Source organism: Delphinus delphis, chromosome 4 (assembly GCF_949987515.2).
Source record: "Delphinus delphis chromosome 4, mDelDel1.2, whole genome shotgun sequence".
Classification (NCBI taxonomy): domain Eukaryota; kingdom Metazoa; phylum Chordata; class Mammalia; order Artiodactyla; family Delphinidae; genus Delphinus; species Delphinus delphis.
Genome location: NC_082686.1, coordinates 98,605,149 through 98,628,296, shown reverse-complemented (window position 1 = coordinate 98,628,296; position 23,148 = coordinate 98,605,149). Strand labels below are relative to the sequence as shown.

The 23,148-nt window shown below is 38.3% G+C and overlaps 1 protein-coding gene across 1 annotated transcript in view; it reads right to left on the bottom strand.

The window, feature by feature from the left end:
- Positions 1–9,028: 9,028 nt before the first annotated feature.
- ZBBX (zinc finger B-box domain containing) overlaps positions 9,029–23,148 on the bottom strand; it is a 103,926-nt gene continuing 89,806 nt past the window's right edge. Inside the window, exons 17-19 of the mRNA XM_060010004.1 lie at positions 19,649–19,906; positions 11,351–11,489; positions 9,029–9,580 (exon numbers count right to left, since the gene is read on the bottom strand). Coding sequence (XP_059865987.1) covers positions 9,454–9,580; positions 11,351–11,489; positions 19,649–19,906 — 524 coding nt within the window. The 3' untranslated portion in view covers positions 9,029–9,453. The remainder of the gene's footprint in view (positions 9,581–11,350; positions 11,490–19,648; positions 19,907–23,148) is intronic.

The following is a 23,148-nucleotide window of genomic DNA, read 5'->3' as shown; positions in this document are numbered from 1 at the left end:
TTTGTAGTTTTTTAAGGAACCTCCATACTGTTCTCCATAGTGGCTGAACCAATTCACATTCCCACCAGCAGTGTAAGAGGGTTCCCTTTTCTCCACACCCTCTCCAGCATTTATTGTTTCTAGATTTATTGATGATGGCCATTCTGACTGGTGTGAGATGATATCTCATTGTAGTTTTGATTTGCATTTCTCTAATGATTAATGATGTTGAGCATTCTTTCATGTGTTTGTTGGCAGTCTGTATATCTTCTTTGGAGAAATGTCTATTTAGGTCTTCTGCCCATTTTTGGATTGGGTTGTTTGTTTTTTTGTTGTTGAGCTGCATGAGCTGCTTGTAAATTTTGGAGATTAATCCTTTGTCAGTTGCTTCATTTGCAAATATTTTCTCCCATTCTGAGGGTTGTCTTTTGGTCTTGTTTATGGTTTCCTTTTCTGTGCAAAAGCTTTGAAGTTTCATTAGGTCCCATTTGTTTATTTTTGTTTTTATTTCCATTACTCTAGGGGGTGGGTCAGAAAGAATCTTGCTGTGATTTATGTCATAGAGTGTTCTGCCTATGTTTTCCTCTAATAGTTTGATAGTTTCTGGCCTTATATTTAGGTCTTTAATCCATTTTGAGCTTATTTTTGTGTATGGTGTTAGGGAGTGTTCTAATTTCATTCTTTTACATGTACCTGTCCAGTTTTCCCAGCACCATTTATTGAAGAGGCTGTCCTTTTTCCACTGTACATTCCTGCCACCTTTATCAAAGATAAGGTGTCCATATGTGCATGGGTTTATCTCTGGGCTTTCTATCCTGTTCCATTGATCTATCTTTCTGTTTTTGTGCCAGTACCATACTGTCTTGATAACTGTAGCTTTGTAGTATAGTCTGAAGTCAGGGAGCCTGATTCCTCCAGTTCCTTTTTTTGTTCTTAAATGTGTTTTTAATGATGTTATAATAAACCTAAAATCTTGAGAGGAGAGTGATGCTGTCAAAGTATAATTGTCTCAAACTTGGAAAATAAACCATTTACCCCTAGTGCAATGTTTATTTGTGGATAAATGGCTCATTTTCACCTTGGTATTTAGCTGATAGCAGGAGGAGACATATCCTTGGTAAAAGTTCTGTCATCATTATTCCTTATTTTAATCACAAGCATCTGGTTGAGGTTTCATTCCTCCTCTATAAAGAAGAAAATGGGGCCATTTAAAAAACCAATAGGGCTTCCCTGGTGGAGCAGTGGTTGAGGGTCCGCCTGCCGATGCAGGGGACACGGGTTCGTGCCCCGGTCCGGGAAGATCCCACATGCCGCCGAGCGGCTGGGCCCATGAGCCATGGCCGCTGAGCCTGCGCGTCCGGAGCCTGTGCTCCACAACGGGAGAGGCCACAGCAGTAAGAGTCCCGCGTACCGCAAAAAAAAAATAATAATAAAATAAAATAAAAAACCAACAAAGGGGAATCTGTGTGAGACACGCTGTCAGACTCACCTGGCCCTGGATGGCAGGCAAGCCAACGCGAGGCGCCTGCCACATTTGTACCATTGCTTTTGAGAGTCCGCTGGGACCTCCAGAGACTACTCTGCCCCAAGGGGAATTTGGTGTGAAATTTCCTTTCATATTTGTCAAGTAGATCAGTCCTGGAAATAAAAAAGTGTCTGTGATGAGGACATTATGGAACAAAATTAGAATGAAGCTCCAGGTTACTCATTTCCAGCAATGGCTTTTCGAGAATAGAGTAATATTTACACTCCAGTCACGTGGGGGAGGATGGCCTGGAGGAGGCCTAGAGCACCTGCACTTCACGTTGATGCTGTCTGAGACGAGGTACCACCTGCACTGTCCCCATACGTCAGGGTGATCCTGACATGCCACCAACCCTTCATACCCTCTCCTTTACTGTCCTCCTCACACCCACCCCAACGTTTTTACAGCTCGGTCCTACAAACCTCCTCTCCTTGACTTTGTGCTCCTTCCCTGTGGGTCTTTCAGGGAGGTCTGTGGCATACCAGACCCACTTCACTTTTTAAAACTGCCTTAAATCATAGCCCTGGGCCTGTTGAGATGCAAAGGCCATGTAACAAGTTGCCCTTCCCTCTATCCACTCCCTCACCATGGCCTGGCAACAATTGTTTGAGCCTGACCCAGCCCTGGGCCCTCCTTAGGCAACCACGTTACCTGGTTTGCAAATATAAACTGGAACAATCTAGCTTCTCTCTCTAGAATTGGAACTGAAAAACCAACTCAAGAGACTGAGACTGTTAGCTGTCTGAGTAGTGCTGAGAGGGAGGCTGTGAGCAGAATGAGAGGCCTGCATGAACATTAATAAATTAAATCCCTGTGCATAAGCAGAAAGGACGAGTGAACGTAGGAAGTCAGTCAGTAGGGAGAAACAGAACTAACTTGCCCCCGAAAATCAAGGACCCATGTGTGTCCACGACCATCCTGGTGGAGAACTGTCTCAGGTCCAGGAACCCTAAATCCCTGTGAGGCCAACTCTTCTATAGTTCCTGTTCTTGGATTTCCATACAATTCCACTTCTCATTAAAATAAGCCCACTTTAAGTATTTTGAGTGGTTTCCATACATGAGGAAAAAATTCTAACTAGAATTCAGTTGGCAATACAGGCAGCTAAGGTTGGATAATGTTTGGATACCTTCCAAAGAACTGAGGAGGAGAAACTATCTTCTCTCTGTGGTTCTCTGGGGTCTGGTTTTAAATCAAAGATATAAAAATCCAGTCACATATCTTAACAACATTTAACATTCTGTGACAACATAAATCTCAGAATACCAGCCTGAGAGAGGGCCCAGAGACCTCCTAGGACACTAGGCCAAGGATCTCTACCTTTTCTCACAGAATTCTTTCTTCAGTTTTACAAAAAACCTCTTTATATAAAAAAAATATCCAACTACAGATGCATCTGTAGTTGGGCATTTGTTGGGCATCCCCTTGATACTCCCCCACCAGATCAAGAAACCCTAACAGTCCCCAGAACTCAGTTTGAAAGCAATTAACCTCTCATTTTATATCTGGACTATAAAGGATTTAAGCACTGCCCTATGGGAACATAAACACAAGGCTTTACCTCTGAAACCATCTGTAATCTCCGGCTCTACTGTACAAATATTCAGCAGTCCTATAAGAAGAAATTATTTTATATTTGTTCTCTACGTGTTCTTGTGAAAATTTCCAACATCATAGGTTTCAAAATAGCCTAATATTGGAACATTCATCTGAGACAAATATTTCCTATCACAGTATTTTTAACAGAATGCACTGAAAGTCTTTGCTAAAGCAGATTGGATTTGGGCACCAGCCCAAAGACTGAACTTTTAGGAGATGTGGAATGTGTTTCAAGAAGCCCTAAGGTGAAAACTTGAAGCTGAACAATGATGACGTCTCTGTTTTGTGTAACTCAAGTACGTCTTTCAGACTAAAAAAGAGGTACGGTTTCTGTAAGAAATTGAATGATATAAGCATAGCAGTGTCTCTTAAATTTGACTTATTTAAATCTCAAAAGGTGGTTTCTACCACATATTTCAAACCACATTAACTTCAAAATCCATATATTCTGAAAGCAAGAAGCTGTGGATCAGTGATGAGAATAACATTCTCTAACAGAGGCCAGTTGCCCCAGTATCCACTCTCCCCATCTTCCCCAGCAACACAGCCCCAGTTTTATTTTGAGCAGCAATGTGACCACTTAAGCAGCTACAGGTCCAAGCTCCCTTGCGTCTAGACATGGCTAAGTTCTGGCCAATAAGATGTAAGCAGAAGTGTTGTGTGAGATTTCCAGAAAGGCTGCTTTCAAGCAAGCTGCCTCAGCGAGGAGGTGCCTATCTTTCTCTCCCCACTGCCGCCCCCCTTGGTGCCTCAAACTCAGATTGTGATGGCCAAAGATCTACAACCTTCTCCTATGACGGGGGGACCTTGAGGATGGAAACAACGTAGTGAGATGTACTGCCCGAGGAGCTCTTGAGTGCCTAATCCCACACTTGACATACAAGGGGAACACACTCCATGTTATTCCACTGTTCTTTGATGTTACCTATAATATAAAATTAAACCAAATCCTAATTGATTCAGTAGTCTAACTTACAAGATATTCTTCCAGGGCAACAGCATAGGAGGTCAGAGGAGAAAGTAGATGTGATGATTACTTTTGAAGAATAAAATGTGCATCTGTTTATCTCATGCCTCCACTTGCAGCTCTCTTCTTTTAAGTACAGTAGCTGTTTAAGAACTCTGCCATCGTTTGAATAAACAACAAAACGTTATCCTATAAAAGTATTACATTTACCTAAATAATGTGAAATTATATCCAAACTCACCTTAAAACATCTCTCTCATACTTAACTAATTTTGAATATATAAGGTTTAGTTAATTGTAGATAGGGATGAAATACATTTCCCCTCTTAGAAATCTTTCTAAGCATTTGTATGTAGAATAACGTGTATTTGTTTTCTGGATAGAAAACAGTTCACATATTGCTTACTTCTGGGAGAAATAAGGGCATATAGAGAGCACTTTCACACCGATGTTTCCATAACTGTTATTGTATAGTATATGTATCTGAAAAAAAAAAAACCCACAAGATAATCCCATCAATCAATTAATTCTTTTCATTTTAAACATAACTGTCACCTCGTGGAGAATATTAAGAAGATTCTCTCCTTTTTCTTAATATGAAAGACATTTGCATTAAAAGAAGAGGATCTTTATTTCCTTAGAGTTCATCTATGCCTGCTGGTTATTCCCCAGCTAAAGCCATAATCCTGTTTGCAACATCATAATCATTTACCCAGCAAACAATCAGGGTGTCACTAACAAAGAATTATGACTTTAGGTAGGGGATAAACTACAGGCACAGATGAACTCTGAGGAAATAAAGATTGTTTTCATGCAAATGTGGCTAGTAATAAATAACAGGGATGAAAATTATGATGAAACAGAATACTCTATAAAAACAGATTTGGGGAGGTATAAATAGTATGTTTTTTAAATTTCTCCTTTCTGGAAGTATGATGCACAGGGTGTTTATAAAGTACCAGTGCGATTATAATACTCAAAAACTCTGAATTTGCATGATAGAAGAAATCTATAAACACAGGGAAATAACGTTTCAGAAAGATTTTTAACAAAATTAGATATTTCGATTTTAACAAAAACACCAGCTTTATACAATAGTCAATCTAATTGTCCAACTCACTGAATGCATTCTTCACTTTTGATAGTGAGTTATTTTTATGGATCATTGATGTCAACTTGGTTCTAAATTCACTAATCCATCCTCTAATTTGTCTGTATATTCCATGATTGTAGGGTAAACTCATGAGAAATGATAATAAGCATGGTAGAGCCCTTTACAGTTCCCAAAGGGATTCTACACTCATTACTGCACTTTATACTCACACCATCTTTTTTTTTTTTTTATCTGTGCCACGCAGCATGTGGAAGCCTAGTTTTCCGACCGGGGATCGAACCTGTGCCCCCCGCAATGGAAGCACGGAGTCTTAACCACTGGACTGCCAGGGAAGTCCCCACACCATCTTTTGAGCTAAGTCAAGACAGTCTTTTTCTCCAATTCATGAAGAAACACATTCAAATAAGTGATCTGCCGTCTAGTAAACAGTGTAACCTGATAACCTGTGTTTCTCGCACTACATATATCATGCTGCCTCCCCTCAGGAGAAGTTAGGGACTGAGACAGCTTATCAGTTGGATCCTGCACATTCATTCATTCATTCATTCGTTACTAATGACCACCCAATCTCAGCCAGGCACATGATAGTGGCTAAGCTAATAGAGTGGTGAACAAAACAGATATAACCCATGTTCTATAGAACTGTATCATCTAGTTGAGAGACATACATCAAAAAAACCCACACAAATAAATTAATAATTATAAGTGCTACAAGGAAAAAGTAGGATGCTGTGAGAAAGAATAAAAGGAACAAGGGGAATTAATTTAGATAGACGTTAGAGAGTCTCTTGAGAAGGGATATTCTGAGACCTTGGAGATGAGAAAGTGCATGTGCCCACAACCAAGATGAGCTAATCATTGCTCAAGAGCTTTCCAACAACTGAATCATAGGGACAAAGAGAACTGGTTTTTCTGAATCAAGGCATTATTCAAAATATTTGAGCACATTATTTCAGAGATGGAGCCATTGTGTAACATGCATGTGGTTAAGAAAAATTTTGTGTACCTCACATATAAAACACAGAATTAGGTGGTCTTAAGGGTGGGGCGTGCCACTTGCCTGTGTTGTGTGACACACTCAGAGTGCACCAGATGTGAATGACTTCAATAAATATCAAACAACATATTAAAACTATCAAATATAATTTAATTTCAATTTGTTTCCATCATGTGTATGGCCAGAGTTACAAATTTACAGAATTTCCTATGGCTATACACCAGAGGCAAATCTGCATATAAACTGCTAAATCCTAACATGCATGTCAAATCATATGATCATTTGTCCAATAGTTGCTAGAAGCACACTATACTAACTCTAGGATTAGGAATATGGTTGTGATTCTTCTAGAATGTCTGTCACTCTCTCAATTCCACAGTCAGAACTAGGTGCACGCCTTTCACAGTGATTTTTAAGCTTGATCTCCAAGATGAGAGAGCACATTGAAGCTGCTTCGGGCAAAGGCCCTCATCTTATTTAGTTTTTATTTCCTCATTAGACTAATGGCAAATGAATTAAGGAACTTTTCTAAATGTCTGGTTATGGGAAGCAAATAAAGGCAGGAGGGGGTCTGCTCTGCCCGAGGACCCTCATGTTTAATTTCAATGTCGTATTAAAAGTCAAATGACAAAGTCATTGGTACACTCCTTATTTCAAATTCTGGCCAGAAATGTACTGACGACAACCAATTACCAGCTTAATTTTTATTTCAAAATTCTTATATTGTAAAAGGTAATGGCATCTTATAAAATCTCCTTCTGAGCTAGTTTATAAAAAAACTCAAGCTATGGCCAAATACACAGAAGGGATAGTAGTGGTTCTACTTTCCTAATGAGAATAAGACAACCTCTCCTGTCATTTTGTCTGAGAAAAAACATTGGAGTTTTATAAATTGCACCCAGAGGAACAATTTTCTTTTCCATCAAAAGGGAAAAGGAAGATGTCTTAGAACAAAGGAAGAGAGGGGAAGCCAAGAAACTTTAAACCTGAGCAGACATGTTAAAAAGAAAAACAGTATCTTTTCCTTTCTGAACAGATGAAGAGGAAATTTCCATTTAAACTTAGATACTAATATTCAGAAAGCTAGCAGCCTCAGGATAAGATGCCAGAAGGGCTTTTGACACAAATGACAAAGATTCAAGGGTGACTCACTGCTGTCTCTCTATGGGATTGCAGTAGAAGTACTAAGAGAACAGTAACAATTACAGAGGAGTCACGCTGTTAATTTTAAGATATTTCTCCTGAAAAATTTTAGTCTGATACTATGATTGGCTTCCCTGATTACTTATTGTTCACTTATGTTAATCACTTTTAATAAATGGCATTTTTATGCTAAAAGACATAGAAAGGGCTATAGGTTCTCTTCACCATCATTTTCTATCCTGTCAGTAGATGATGTTTGTGAACGCCAGTACAATTTTTTGATGCTGTGAAAAAAGTATCCAAGATCAATTTACACTAAACAAACATCAGTCTTGTGTAAGGGGTTTCTCCCCAGAATCTCAGAATTTAGAATCTTGGAGTACTACTCAGAAGGGTTTGAACCCCGAGATATGACTATGCTGTGGTGATGGCATAACCAACCTGTAGGGATGTTCTTCTGATAGGTCGACAGACTCCTTAAGGGGAAAGTGTCCTAACCTGTCACAAAGGGACATCCATAAAACTATCCTCCCGTGTCGTCTTCTGCTCTTTTTTAAGCCCTTGCATTATAAGATTACGTAAAACCTTGAACACCTACCAACTCCAAGATCCACTACCACTCAAGACTAGCAACACACTTCCAAATGTGTTATTTTCTTTGGCTACCACAACAGTCCTTCAAACTGACTATGTTTGAATTAGTCAGGGTTCTCCAGAGAAACAGAACCAATTGTGATGGCTAGCAAATTCAAAATCTATAGGGCAGGCTGGCAGGCTGGAGGCCAGGGAAGAGCTGATGTCGCAGCTTGAACCTGAAATCAGTCTGAAGGCAGAATTCTCTCTTCCTTAGAGGATTTCAGTCTTCTTTCTCTTAAGACTTTCAAACGATTGGGTGAGACCCACACACACTATGGATGGTAACTTGCTTTACTCAAAATCTATTGATTTAAATGTTAATCTCATCTAAAAAATACCTTCATAGAAACATCTAAAATAAAATGTGACCAAATATCTGAGTACCTTAGCCTGGCCAAGTTGACACAGAAAATTAACCTTCACACTGACCCTCCCCAAATAAGATACTTAGGGAATCTTTTCTGTGTTTTACTAGAACAGAGAATGGCAAGTATTATGTCCACTTTATTTTAGGTCCCCTTTTTCTCTTCCAGCAGAAACTTTTGATGTTACCAGAACTTCTATAAATGTCAAAAACACCAATAGAAAAAAAAAAAAAAAAAGCTGTAATCACCAAAGTAAAAAATGGATTCCAGGCTCAATTAATGATACTACCAAGTATAACTTGGCCATCAAATGTACATTGATGACATAATTATTTAAAATGTAATTTAACAATTAGTGTTACTTTAAAGATAATCATTTACTAATTTATATAATATTATATATCAAATGTACTTCAATAAAAATAATTAGTTAATTAATTTTAAAAAGATAATCATGTATCATCTTATGATAAGTTCTTAGAGACATAGTTATAACTTACTTTTTATCAATTTCCTTTTTTTAATTTAATTTTATTTATTTTTTTATACAGCAGGTTATTAGTTATCTATTTTATACGTATTAGTGTATATATGTCAACCCCAATCTCCCAATTCATCACACCACCGCCACCCCCCGCCACTTACTTTTTAAATTTCACTAAATTTTACTAATATGATCTGCGATATAGATTAGTATTTGACATACAATATACCATTTGGAAGAAAAAGCCCTTAAACTTGTAATTTCACTAACTTTTATTAGTCTGCAAACCTTGAAGTATCAGAGACAATCATCAAAATCTCCAGGGCTTCCCCGGTGGCACAGCGGTTGAGAGTCCGCCTGCCGATGCAGGGGACACGGGTTCGTGCCCCGGTCCGGGAAGATCCTACATGCCGCGGAGCGGCTGGGCCCGTGAGCCATGGCCGCTGAGCCTGCGCGTCCGGAGCCTGTGCTCCGCAACGGGAGAGGCCACTACAGTGAGAGGCCCGTGTACCACAAAAAAAAAAAAAAAAAAAAAAAAAAAAAAAAAAATCTCCAGCACCTGGACACGTAATCACTTGATTACTTTTTTCAGTTGTTCGCTTTATTCTGGGTGCAAAATGGAAAAAGTAATGAACAAATGATCATTAGGTACTCTTTGACCACGAGAGTGTAATGACATGTTGCTCGTCAAGAAAATCATCTTCCTCCTCATCCGTACTGCTTTCAGAAACTGTCAGCAAGGACTGGATTTCAGTATCTTTTTCAGAAGAGCTGGAAATACATGAAAAGATCAATACACAATATACAGAACCAGGTTTCAACTCTTCATTTATCTTCTGATCAATACTATACACGCTGAAGTCATCGGAGGCAGGCAGACGTGAGGGGGCTGTCTTAGACTGAGACCATAATTTTCGATGTGCCCAATACACCAAGCCTCCTTGTAGTGAGAGATCCCCATCATTCTCCCTCTCCCAAGAAATAAAGCCACAGTGGAACCAAGGAGAGAAGATTTTATGGTCTCTTGTTGTGTCGTTCATTGATGATTCAGAAGGTACTTCACAAACTTACAGAGCCTCCGGGTCATCGTTAAGAACATTCATCATTACATTGGCTCTTTAACAGAATCCCAGTGAGTAGACTGCCAGATAAATCACCTCTTTTGGGTGCGGTAAATGAGGACTATGTGGATAGCCAGTCAAGATATGCCAAAGCCAAAATCCAGAACAGCAATTATATAGTTATTTTATTTTATGGTGGAAAGGAACTCGTGGAAACTCTAGTGTGTTGCTGTCTGAAATTTGGGGAAAGACATAGAATGGGGGAACAGAGAGGAGCCTGCATAGTTCAGATATTTTGGTCCAAGTTATCTAGAATTTCAGCCGATGTATGCTACTAAATAATATATAATAGTTCACCCTGTGACAGATAGAACTCTTCTTTGGATTTTATGCCCAACACAGGCTAAACCAGCATTTCCTAAACTCTTGTTGGTGGACCAGTTCATATCTAACTGTGATTAAAAAAAAAAAAAAAAAAAAAGTTTTCACTGGTCTGAGAAAAGAAGGACAAGGTAATAACTTTTTCATGAAATTTTTCATTTTAAAGAACTGTGCTTTATTCTATTAGTATATTCTCTTTATATTTAGTACTAAATGTCTTTCCTTTTATGAAATGGTGGTGAGAGCATGAAGTTGGTTTGGTTACTTTGTTCTTAATGACTTTTTTAGGGAAAAAATAGCAACTTTACATTGATCCCTTAAAAAAATATATTCGTGGTGTTAGAAATGCAAAAATCCTCGGACCACAGCTAAATGATTTCCTCCTTCAGAAAGACAAAGTAATGGACTCTTGATTCCCTTTTACTGCAATATTAGACTTCAACCAATCAAAGGAATTTACAAGTCAAGGGATTTTTATTTTACATTTATCTCAGTCTTTTTAGAAGAATCCCTCTTCCTTTTTCAGGGAATTCCAGTATGTCAAAAGTAGCCTGATATGATAGACTACTTTTCTGAAGATTTATTAGTATAACCCATGTTCCTTATAAACAGATCACCATCTCTAAATAAATGTTCTTATGTAAGGAAACAATGAAGTTATACAGATTAAAATATGCTATCATTAATGATCTAGGCTTGATTTCAAGGAGACTTCTCAATATTCCATTCTATACATTGAGTAAGAGGCTATTAACGCAAAGTGTTGAAATTCAGTAAGTTAATGAATGCAAGCAAGGCAACTGTTTTTCAATATAAGAAGAAATGCTGAAGGATTATTAAATTCCAAATGTTTTTTCATTTTCCTGACACACATTGTGTAGCAGAGAATTCTCTCTTCACGTTAAAGTAAGAACTTCATAAGCCTTTCACTAAATCCTGATAATAGGTCAGCAAAGGACCTAAACATTTTACAAAGAATGGACATATAAAGTACACACATGAGGACAATCTTTCTTTTTGTAGTAAAGATAACGAGGTGGGGCTTGTCAAAAATTTTATTATGCACTGTCTGTACATATAAGCTGCAGATTTAACCTACCTCTGTTCCTCAACTCCACATGGGTCCCTCGCACGTGAGCTCTTACGGAAATTCTGGGTAGTCTGACTTGTATTCAGCGAATGGTTGTTGAAGGCCGATAACTCTTCTGAGGTTAGGCTGTAAAGTTTTTCTGAAGGATCTGAAATATTTTATTTCATGCATTGTCAACACATAAATTCAAGAAACACATGTACAGCATATGGTGCTGGAAGTTTACTCAAAGTAAACTACAAGCAGTACAAAGACGGTCAGTACAGATTTTCAATCACCTCAACTTTTTAGTATTGGTGGGGTGGGCTGAATGTGAGGTATGTTTGATCTGAGATTCCAAATGAGGGCATGGGTATCATCACGTTAATCACACTGATTTATTTTTAGCAAATTTCCCAATTTTTTCAGCTTTTTTGAGATACAATTGACATGTAACATTGTGTAAGTTTAAGGTATAAAACAGTGTGTTGATTAGAGACACAAATATTGTAAAATGATTACCACTATAGTGTTAGTTTATACCTCCATCATTCCACATAACTCCCATTTCTTTTTTGTGGTGAGAACATTTAAGATCTTCTCTCCTAGCAACTTTCAAGTATACAATACAGTATTACTAACTATAATCACTATGCTGTACATTAGATGCCCAGAAGTTATTCATCTTGTAACTTATTCATCTTATAAGTTTATACTGTTTGACTAACATCTCCCCATTTCTCCCACTATCCTCTCCTGGTAACCACCACTTTTCTCTGTTTCTATGATTTTGGCTTTTTCTGGGTCCACACAGAAGTGATATTTGTATAGTTTTGGATAGTGTAGTATAGACAGTATTTGCCTTCCTCTATCTGACTTACTTTACCCAGCCACATTGATTTTTTAGTATACGAATTTTGATTTTTTGACATTTTAAGTGTCAAATGCCCTGAAAATTCCCCAAATTCCAAAGAAAATCAAGTGAGCCTCTTTAAAGTTACAATACTGGGCAACTCCTAAACTTGCCTGAATGTTAAATACTTTATTATATCTTTTTATCTTCTAAGAATTAAAAGGTTTGCCCACACACAGTCTGAGGCAATGGTTAGTCTTGGAAAAGCTACCCTTTCTTTTTAGACCTCCTTGCTTTGTTTGGGTAGGTAATAGCCATGTGTATGTGAAAGGGGTGAAGCCTTAAATCTTCTTCATTTTCATGAATCTGGCCAGTGATTCAGCCTGAGTAAGGACAAATAGTACAAGCTAAATAAGCAAACATATCCTTATATGAACTACCAAAAAGTCAAGTATAGAAATAAATACAATTGCTATGTTAGGTCATAATGCCCTCGTTTTGTCATTGATAAAGTTGTAAGAGCCATCTAACTTATACATGAGGTTATGTTATGGAGACTTTTAAAACTTAAAACTACTGGCTGCTGTTCCTCCCTTCACTCTTATGAAAGCACCAAGATCAGAAGGACCAAACACCAAACTACGAGTATTATACACTTGACAAAAGATACTTTTGTGGTGGGGGGCTGGTTAGAAATAACTTGAAGTTTTTTGTGTTTTTGTTGTTGTTGTACGCGGGCCTCTCACTGTTGTGGCCTCTCCTGTTGCGGAGCACAGGCTCCAGACGCGCAGCCTCAGCGGCCATGGCTCACGGGCCCAGCCGCTCCACGGCATGTGGGATCCTCCCGGACAGAGGCACGAACCCGCATCCCCTGCATCGGCAGGCGGACTCTCAACAACTGTGCCACCAGGGAAGCCCAACTTGAAGTTTTTAAGCAAGCAGAGCTTCCCCTACAGAAGGTAACTTAGATTATTCCTCCTGCAAGATAGAGCTCAATACATTTACAACTGAAAGTGTCTTTAAAATCCCAGTGACTTCTAAATTACAATACGTGGAGAAATTCAGTAGGCTGAGGGATAAGGCTGCGGCTCCCAACGCCACCCCAAAGCAAGCAGGACAGCTTTCCCTGGTCTCGTTTATGTTTGGGAACTCTCTATAAGATTAACTTTGAGAAAAACAAAAGATTCCTCAGCTAAAATTTTTGTCCCATCCCCACGTGCTGGAGATTAGGAAATTGAGGGCCCACCGGGGATTGATAACTTATTCAGTCATGTAACTACATAACAGAAGAACTGGAACTCAACCTAAGCTCTTTTAGCTCACCGAAATAATAAATCACTATGTTCCAGAATCTAATTCTTTAGCATTAGGTTACTATCTTCTCTCCTATTTTTCCACAAGATGAAAGAAAACAGGCAGGCAAGGTCCCTTCACATACCCCAGTGATAGAGAATGTTACCCGTGGGAAAGCAGTCAATTCAGAATTTGGAATTGGTAGAACCACAGTGCTAAAACCCAATGGTGATACTTAGATCTAAGGAATCCCACCAGGAGAGATATTCAACCTCTGTTAGGCATCTGAGTCCTAACTGAATGAGTGCAGAGCTAATTCAAATTGTGCAAATAGGATGAGACTATTTTTGTAAAATTATTTATTCTCAAAATTATATTTCAGAATACCTTGTGAAGTTAGCAGGAACAAAGGTGACATCACTTGACTTTCAAGGCAGAGAAAAATAAAACTGCTAACAAAAACCCTACTGCAGGTTAGCATTAAAACCTAAGAGGTCAACCGTACAAAAACCTAAGTCTTCTGATTTTCCTCATACAGGACCAAGGAAGACTGCATTGATGCTTACATTGGAGATTTTACTTTATAACGGTCAAGTCAGCTGATTGTTGAGGAGTGGACTGAAATTAAATCTTTTCTATCCCTGGAGTAAGAGTGTATGTTCTCTGATCACTGAAGAATCTCTTAAATGCAATAATAAAGAATGGCCAAGGAGGAAAATTGACTAAATACAAAGTTCTACAGTGTATTTCTAAAACTCAGGTCATTTAAAACATGTACATAAAGCTTTATTCTACGGGGAAATAAACACATATGAATATGGGGATATATGTATACATATAGCTGATTCACTTTGTTATACAGCAGCAACTAACACAACAATGTAAAGCAATTATACTCCAATAAAGCTGTTAAAAAAAAAAAAAAAAGAAGTAAAGAAGAAAGGCAGGACCAAAGAAACAGGTTAAAAACTTCAAAGAACAAAAACAAAGCAGACAGGCTATTTCCCAATAAGGAATTCACCACCAACAACAAAAACAAGAACTAGATACACATACAAAGGACACCCCAATGTTCGGGAGGTGTGACAACCAGGACCCTCGCCCTGTAACCTGTGAGCCTGTGCCCAGCCCGCCAGCGTCTTCCTCCTCACCCACTGTCTTGCTTTCTTTATCCTCCACCCCTTCTCTCCTTTGCCTTCACTCTGCCCACACCCTCTCCCTCTCAAGTGATCACAATAGTGATTTGAAGGAAGGATTTCACACTGTTTAAGTGGCACTGTGGTCTAGTGGTAAGACAAAGGAATGTAGGGCAGACTTGCCTGGGTTTGTGCCGGGGGGCTTCTGAGCACCCAGGGGAGGCAGTTACTGCCCCATCCAGAGTCTCAGTTACTGTAGCCACACAGGGGGGACTAAAAGCAGCACCGGCCCCATCTACCTCACGGGGTAGCTGTGAAGATCAAATGGAGCAACATTTCATGGAAGAACAAACAGTGATTATTACTACTCACTGAATGGTTTCATATTCCTTACATCAGAATGTATTTAGTATGTTGACTTTCACTTTTATGTGTCACTCAATTTTTTTTTCCAAAATTCAGATGCCCTAAAGCAAACAGACTGCCATTCTAACCCAACTTAACCTGACTGTCTTTACAAGGGTTATCTAGTTAATTAGCTAACTATAAATCCTGATTAGCCCTTTTATAGTTTAATATCTTACTTGATGGTCAAACTTTTAATTACTCAGGAAACTACTGCCTCACTCTTTTACTTCACAGGCAGTATGGCTACATCTGCTAGTATCAGGTAGATTTTTATTCTTTCTTGTTTAAGAAAAAGTCTTTTCCTTCCTCTCTTTAATTACTTGGCTCAGTACCTTTGGGCTCGTAGAAGCATAAGATTGCCATGGAAATGTAAGGACCACAAAAACTCTTTTTTTTTTTTTGCGTTACGCGGGCCTCTCACTGTTGTGGCCTCTCCCGTTGCAGAGCACAGGCTCTGGACGCGCAGGCTCAGTGGCCATGGCTCACGAGCCCAGCCGCTCCGCGGCATCTTCCCGGACCGGGGCACGAACCCGTGTCCTCTGCATCAGCAGGCGGACTCTCAACCACTGCGCCACCAGGGAAGCCCCACAAAAACTCTTAAACCGCAAATCAGAATGAGTTTAAAACAAATGAATCATTTTTACCTATTGAAAAGATGAATGCTTTACTGTGCATTATTACTGATACTTTCTCGTAATGCATATCTTCTGATATTTCCAAATTCTTCAGGCTATAACAATATCCCAAAACTGAAAAAATGCCTTGGTAAGTAAATTATACTGGTATGTTGAGTTCATTAAGGGAGTGACTATAGTGTTATTTACAAAGATATTTGTGGAGGGAGTAAAAATACAGCCTGAACTATAGCTAACTATAATCCTCAAAGTGCCCAGAAAAAAACATAGTTCTAGAATAGAAACAGCTTTTATATGTTTTTGACTAAAAACTGGACTTGTCAAGTGCACCATACCTTACTGTATGTCAAAAGCACCACCCATGGGTTTCTTATATAATTTAACAGTAAAATCAGGACAGACTATGTGCTGGGCACTTAAATGTTAAAATGCATGTGTGTGTGCATGTATGTGTGTGGAGAGAGAAAATTTTTATAAATATAATATTTAATATATACCTGTACTCAAATTCAATCACTGAACAATTTTATGATAGGGCCTATTATCATACTCATCTTTCATACATGGAAACGGATGCAGCGTGAGTTTAAGAAAGTAATTTGCCCAATGTCAAGAAGGTAGGAATTTCAGAGTTTCAGAGCTGGACCCCTGGCCCCAGAGCCTGATTCTCAACCACCTGCCTTGCTGCCCCTTGTCTCCTGATTCAGCAGGAAGTTGTATCTGCAACCTGCATACATGTGCGCGTGCGCGCGCATATCCCTAGCCCCCTGCCGGCCCCACCTCCTTTTGAAATGGCTCTACTGTCAGCTTTAGCAATCAGAGTCAAAGGAGAAACTACTCAATGTATTATAGTTATTTTGTGTCTTTTCTTCTCCAGGCTCCTTGGCTCTTTTCCTAGAACTTAGGGGAAGTGGATGTATCTATCCTAGAGCTAACAAAAAACAAGTCAGAAGGTCTGCTGCTCACAAAAAGGCAGGTTTCACAGGGGTGCGAACTCATATATATTTGCTTAAGAGTCCAATTGTGTAGCTGTGTCTGTGTGACACCAGACCTCATGAAGTTTCTCCAGAATGCACCATGGGTAGTGACATGTAGGTGGAATTTTTCTGCCCAGTGATGCTGAACAGAACACAAAAGCCTGTCCTGAATCAGTGAATTTTCTAGAGTAGGGCCTGATTGCACCATAGCATCTGTCCCCTCACTGACTGTTGGGACGATTCAGCTGATGTGCTGTCCTCTTCCTTCCTCAGCTCCAGGTGAGTGTCTCCAAAGCTGTGCACTCCTCCAAGGCCAATCTTCCCAGATAGAAAGAGAGCTGTTCCTGGGTAGAGTGTGTATAAGTGATTGCATTCTGCTCCTGAACTATCAGAAAGCCCTGGCGGTTCACAGGCTACACAGTGGGTGCTTGCTTTTATATATGAAAAGTTATGAGTTCTAGTGAAAATATTGGTGTTGGAGTACGAGGAAATGAGTGACACGGAGAAAAAGTGAAGCATGTAAGGACAAACCTGACAGAGGAAATGGAAAAGCTGAGAGGTTAGAAACAAAGAAAGACCACTGTTTTTAAAATATTTCATTTGTAAATAATGGAACTTATCAATTTATCAAAATAAAAAACCTTTCACCTTCTGATATAAAATTGTATGATTATCCTTTTGATCCAGTTCAGACCTGACACGCTTCATTTTAGAATTGGCTTTTAATGTGAGAATTACCTCCAAGGATATTTCCATTTGATTCTTAGTAATGTGGAGTCAGGCAAATGAATGACAGGTAAAGATGGACCACAATCTCTCCTCCCCCAACCCCTAATGAAATGAATGGAAAAAGCAGAAAAATAAAAAATAAAATAAAATCATAAAAAGAACCAAAGGAAGAGGTACAAGTTCACATAATAAACTTTGACAAGGGACAACCAAAGGAATAAACAGAAGATTCATTCAGGTATAGCTGGGGGCTACTGCTGTCCACCCCCTCCCCTCCCCACCCAGTAAGCACACAAACTAGTAACAGGAAGAGGAGAGTCATCTAAGGTGCTGACAAGTCTCACTAATACCACACGGATTTAGAGAAAAGTGGGTGAAGGGGAAGTAAGGAGAAAACATTATAAATATTTTCAAGCCCTAAAACATCCACCAGAAGATCTCAGCAGAGGCAAGAAAACTGCAAACTTGCAGGTGTCCCCCCAGGGACAGAACACACTTGAAATCAGGTCCAGTAAAGTTTGGTGTTTAATAAAATCCAGAAAAAAAGACAAAAGAGCCCAGATCCTCCAACAAAAGAGGTTAAACTCCCCAGTCCTTCATGTATCCTTCCTGTGCCTTTGAGCCAGCAGGATACAGAAAAGAGTACAACAGCCAACCCCCAAATAGTAGCTCCAAAGAGAAGATCAACACATCTCAGTACAGGTGGAGAGAGTTTCAGGGAGAATGCAGTCTCACTATATCAGAAAAGACAGAAGATATGAGCAAAGCCACCCACAATGCATGTGAGCAAGTAAGATACATGGAACTGACAGCAACTAGTTATGCAAACAAACTGGAATCCAAGAATCCACAGCACACAAAGAATGATTAAATGAAAGACCAATCTGGTAGATGACAGATCAAGACCATAACAAAATTCCCCCATAAGTCCTTGCGCTACAGAAGAAATAATGAAAATGACATTTTGAAAAAGAAAAAAACTAATATCAAAGATCAAACAACAACATGTCAGACATCAAAAAGGATAATAAATTAAATGATCACTTGTTCCTGGACTGGATCTTGCACCAGAAAAAAACAAGCTATAATGAACATCACTGAGGCAATTTGAAAACATTAGATACGCACTGTGGATTAGAGAATTATAGTGCATCATTGTTAGATTTCCTGATTTTGATCATTGTGCCATGGTTATATAAGAAAATCTTGTTGTTCGTGGAAAATACACTGAAGTATTTTTTAGAAAAGGGTCATGATGTTTATAACTTCTCAAATGGTTCAGAAACAGGGTTGTGTTTGTGTGTACATATACGCAAATGAGGTAAGAGACAAACAGGTGGTGAACTGGGTAAAGTGTATATGGCAGTTCCTTGTACTATTCTTGTGTTCTTGCAAATTATCTGTAAATCTGAAATTATATCAAAGTAAAAATTACCAAAAATAGTCAAAGCAATACCTGTAAAGGGCTAATTTATTAAGTCAATCAATAAAGAATGGACTAAAACCAGCTGAAAATTGAAATTCTGACATAGAAGATGTCAGTAAATGCAAAGGAAGATAAAAACAGGTTAAAACAGTTGAAGAAAATGTAAGAAGATCCAACATAAACAAAACAGGTCTCAGCAGGAGAAAGCCAAGTGGAACAGAAAAGCAACTCAAATATACAATAGCAGACAATTTCTCTGAAAATAAGGAGGAACTTAAGCGCTTTAAGAATGCTGAATTACTGGGCTTCCCTGGTGGCGCAGTGGTTGAGAATCAGCCTGCTGATGCAGGGGACATGGGTTCGTGCCCCGGTCCGGGAAGATCTCACATGCCACAGAGCGGCTGGGCCCGTGAGCCATGGCCACTGAGCCTGTGCGTCCAGAGCCTGTGCTCCGCAACGGGAGAGGCCATGACAGTGAGAGGCCCGCGTACCGGGAAAAAAAAAAAAAAGATTGAACAGCTCACTTCTCAAAGTGTGTTGGGCAATGGCTTTTATAAAGCAACAGAGATTAGCCACTCACTGAGTTTGTAGGAAGGAGAAAAAACAATTTTTTTATGTCTGCATGAAGGATGAAGGTCCTTAAGCCACAATTTAACTGTGTATTATGTGAGCTAAGGGGACTATCTCTGATATGTCTGGGCACCCACATGTTTTATAACATTTTCAGGGTGACATCGGGGGATAGTCAAGACAACAGACACAAAGGTTGATGGTTAAAAGAGAAGGGAAAGGCTTGTTTTCTTGGAGGATGATATGAAGAATCAGGTGGAAGGCAGAGTTAATGTTGTCTATGGTGAAAAAATAGCATTACCTGCAGGATTTCTCAGTGCATTTAATTCTTTTTCCAAACTGTCTAAGGTTTGTTGATCAGCAGTGTCGTCTAAGAAAGGCTCGTCATGGTCAGTATCATCAATATATTCAATTTCTGAAATTTCAGAAGCAGCTCTAGAGAGTGATCGAGCAGCTGTATTTCTTGACCAGGGATGAGAAGAGGAAAGGCGGCTGGAACTTCTTTTCACAGAGTTGCAAAGTGGTAAATTTGCTGTTGAAGGTCTCTGTGATGTCCAGCCTAAAATAAAAAAAATTTAAATCAACTGTTTTTAAAATTCTGAATGAGTGCTTAAAGATACAAAAGACCAGTCCCCTGAACTTAGAACAGCTAAATTCATGCAACACAGTTTATGAGAAAATGAACTTTAGATTATCATCCATTTTGGTTTACCTCAATTTGTGAATCCCGAATTACTTTCCCTATGTCATAAAGAACACTTCTGGGTTATTCTTCCCAAATTTTTTCTACATTCAGAGAAAGGCAAGCTAATTTTAATATTAACTAAAACAAAACATCTGTAAACCCAGTCAATTCCACAACAATTCAACACCCCAATCTTATCATCTATCCCATAGCCAACCACTGTGCCCTGTATCTTCAATTCTAGGACAATGCCACACTGTGCCTTGTAAGAGGATAGGATAAACATGGTATCACTTCCTAGTGGACCAATTTTATTTGATGGTGTGTAACATTCTTCTATTAAAACAGATATGGAGACAAAATAGACCAGTATGCAAAATCTTTTAGAAAAACACAGGCTTTAAAGAAATTGAGAACACATCTCTAATTTTGCTAAACATGAGTTCACTCTCAGCCACTTTATAGGGTGCTTCAGTGGAAAAGTTCCAGAAGCACAGATCTGAGTCAGGTTATCACTTTGTTCCAGTAGGGTAGTGACCACTTTATCTTGATCTATTTCAAAGGTTGACTTAGTTGGTTTCTTCAATATGTGTGTTTCTTTCATAGTAGGAAAACATAATCCGTTCAAAACATACTAACAGAGCATAACTATATATCATTTGGTACTGCTCACAAGGTTCTTTAAAAAAGGCCAAGGGAATGAATATTCAAGACATAAATTTGGAAATGCATAGTGCAGGTATATTTTTAATATCCTGAATCATTGTTCTGATTTAGATAAATATAGCTAGCTAGTGGGAAGCAGCCGCATAGCAAAGGGAGATCAGCTCGGTGCTTTGTGACCGCCTGGAGGGGTGGGATAGGGAGGGTGGGAGGGAGGGAGACGCAAGAGGGAAGAGATATGGGAACATATGTATATGTATAACTGATTCACTTTGTTATAAAGCAGAAACTAACACACCATTGTAAAGCAATTATACTCCAATAAAGTATATATGAAGCAATTATATGCCAATAAAGATGTAAAATATATATATTAAATGTAAATAATTTATAAGATAATCTTGCATTCCCTTAATATAAATTGCCTTTGTGTAAAATATTGGATTCTTTAAAGAAGTGCTATTGTCATTATCATAAAAGTCATGATTTGACTTAACATATGCCATATAACATTATGCCCACTCTATTGACTCAAAGGAAAATGTAAGATTTAGAAGGGTGGCTACAGGTAATTGTCATGTATTAAACGGTTAATGATTATGGAGTTTGTCTTTTATTTTTAACTTAAAAGATCTATTTTGAAGATAGCTACTACCCTAAGAAGAATCTTAATGCAGTATGTAATTATTTAAGCAATTAAAACTGACTAAGGTAAGTCCCAAAGGGCACCAATTTTAATGAACATTTCAGAAATCAATTTTGAAAACAATTTTTGTGGGAGTGAAATTGTGAATAAATTAAGATTCTGACCTTTTTGTGTCTATTTGTGCTCAGAGACAATTCTGAAGAAAAATAACTGACAAAAACGTGCCTATGTTTTTTAAAAAATAAATGTAAATATCCCTAAGATTTATTTTAATGACTAGAATTTGGAAATGATTTTACCTGTAATATGTAAGGAATCAATATTTTATTTATAGCCATCAAGAAAAACAAACTTGCCATTCCCAAGAGTGAAGTAGGAACAGTAATGGTGGAAGTAAAGGTCAGAGAGTATAACAGTAATTCAGCTATATAAATAGAAACTTCTAGATCTATAGAGAAAACCATACCCTTCTATTTGTATTGTGCTATGTCTCAGTCAAAATTAAAAGGAATTTAAAACTCGTTAAAATAAACAAACAAGGACACCAAGGGGGGAAATCGGCAGGGGGGGTGGTGATGGGATGAATTGGGAGATTGGGATTGACATGTATACACTGATGTGTATAACATGGATGACTAATAAGAAAAAATAAATAAATATTAAAAAATAAACAAACAAAAGAAGTTATTAGGAAGAACTGGACTTCTGCCAACACAGGCAAACATGAGGTGAGAAAAATTTAACATAATGTAGATGCCCTTCAGAAAATTCAGGAGAGTACAAACGCTTGCTGAACTCTTATAACAACATCTGGCTGCTACAGTATTAGAAGTTAATTGATCCCAGCTGAGAAAAAACAAGTACACTGGGGTTGGATCAGACTTATGCTTAGCACACAGCAAAGAGACAGACCATCTTTCTTACTGGACATATACGCAAAGTGTAATTTAAAGTACCTAAAACATAGAAAGACAGTGAGGCTTCAGGTGGTCCTTGATTTTATTTTGTTCATTTAGGTATGTCATTTCCTCTGGTGTTTCCTGTATAAGCTTATTAGTGTTATTGCTAGGGTTAAGATTAGAGAACCAGTTAAGACGGGCACTAATGAAAAATGCCACAACTAAAGGGATCATCCCATATTTTTTTTTAAAGTCCAGTTTGTAGATTATAAAACATAAGAAATTCCTTTTGGAAGTAACTTATGCTATCATTGGCAATGTAAATAATATTCCCATATATGTTTCAGGAACTCTTAGAAAATACATTTTTTTAATGTATAAATTCTCAGTAATTTACACAGTGGAGCAAGAATATCAAAAGACAATAATGTTTTGTGACCTTTATCCAGGGAAAAAATATTGAGTCCTTTGGTCAGAATGCTACTTGTTATTGAAACAGTATGCAAAAAGCATGTTGCTCTGCTTATGTTTCATCCACTTCTAATGTTTTATTTAGAATAGTAATAATTACTATTGTATTAAAGACTCTTCAGTGAGTGATTAATATTTTTTATATATCGGCATTCTTATGCCCATTAATGTAACCCAAAGCACCATTTTACATTATTTTCCCAATATTTCACTGGTCTTATTAGTAATCATAGCCTATATTATTGAGCTAATACCAAGGACAATTTCTTCTGTTATATTTATAGTATAACTGTGATCAGTGTTAATCTATAATTTCCTCAGATTACAGAGATAGGAAGTCGGAGTCGGGGAGCAGTAGGTTTGGGCAGCGGGTGGGGAGAAGCAATGGACTTCCTGCTCAACACACATGTATTTCATAGCTATCATGTTTTTACATT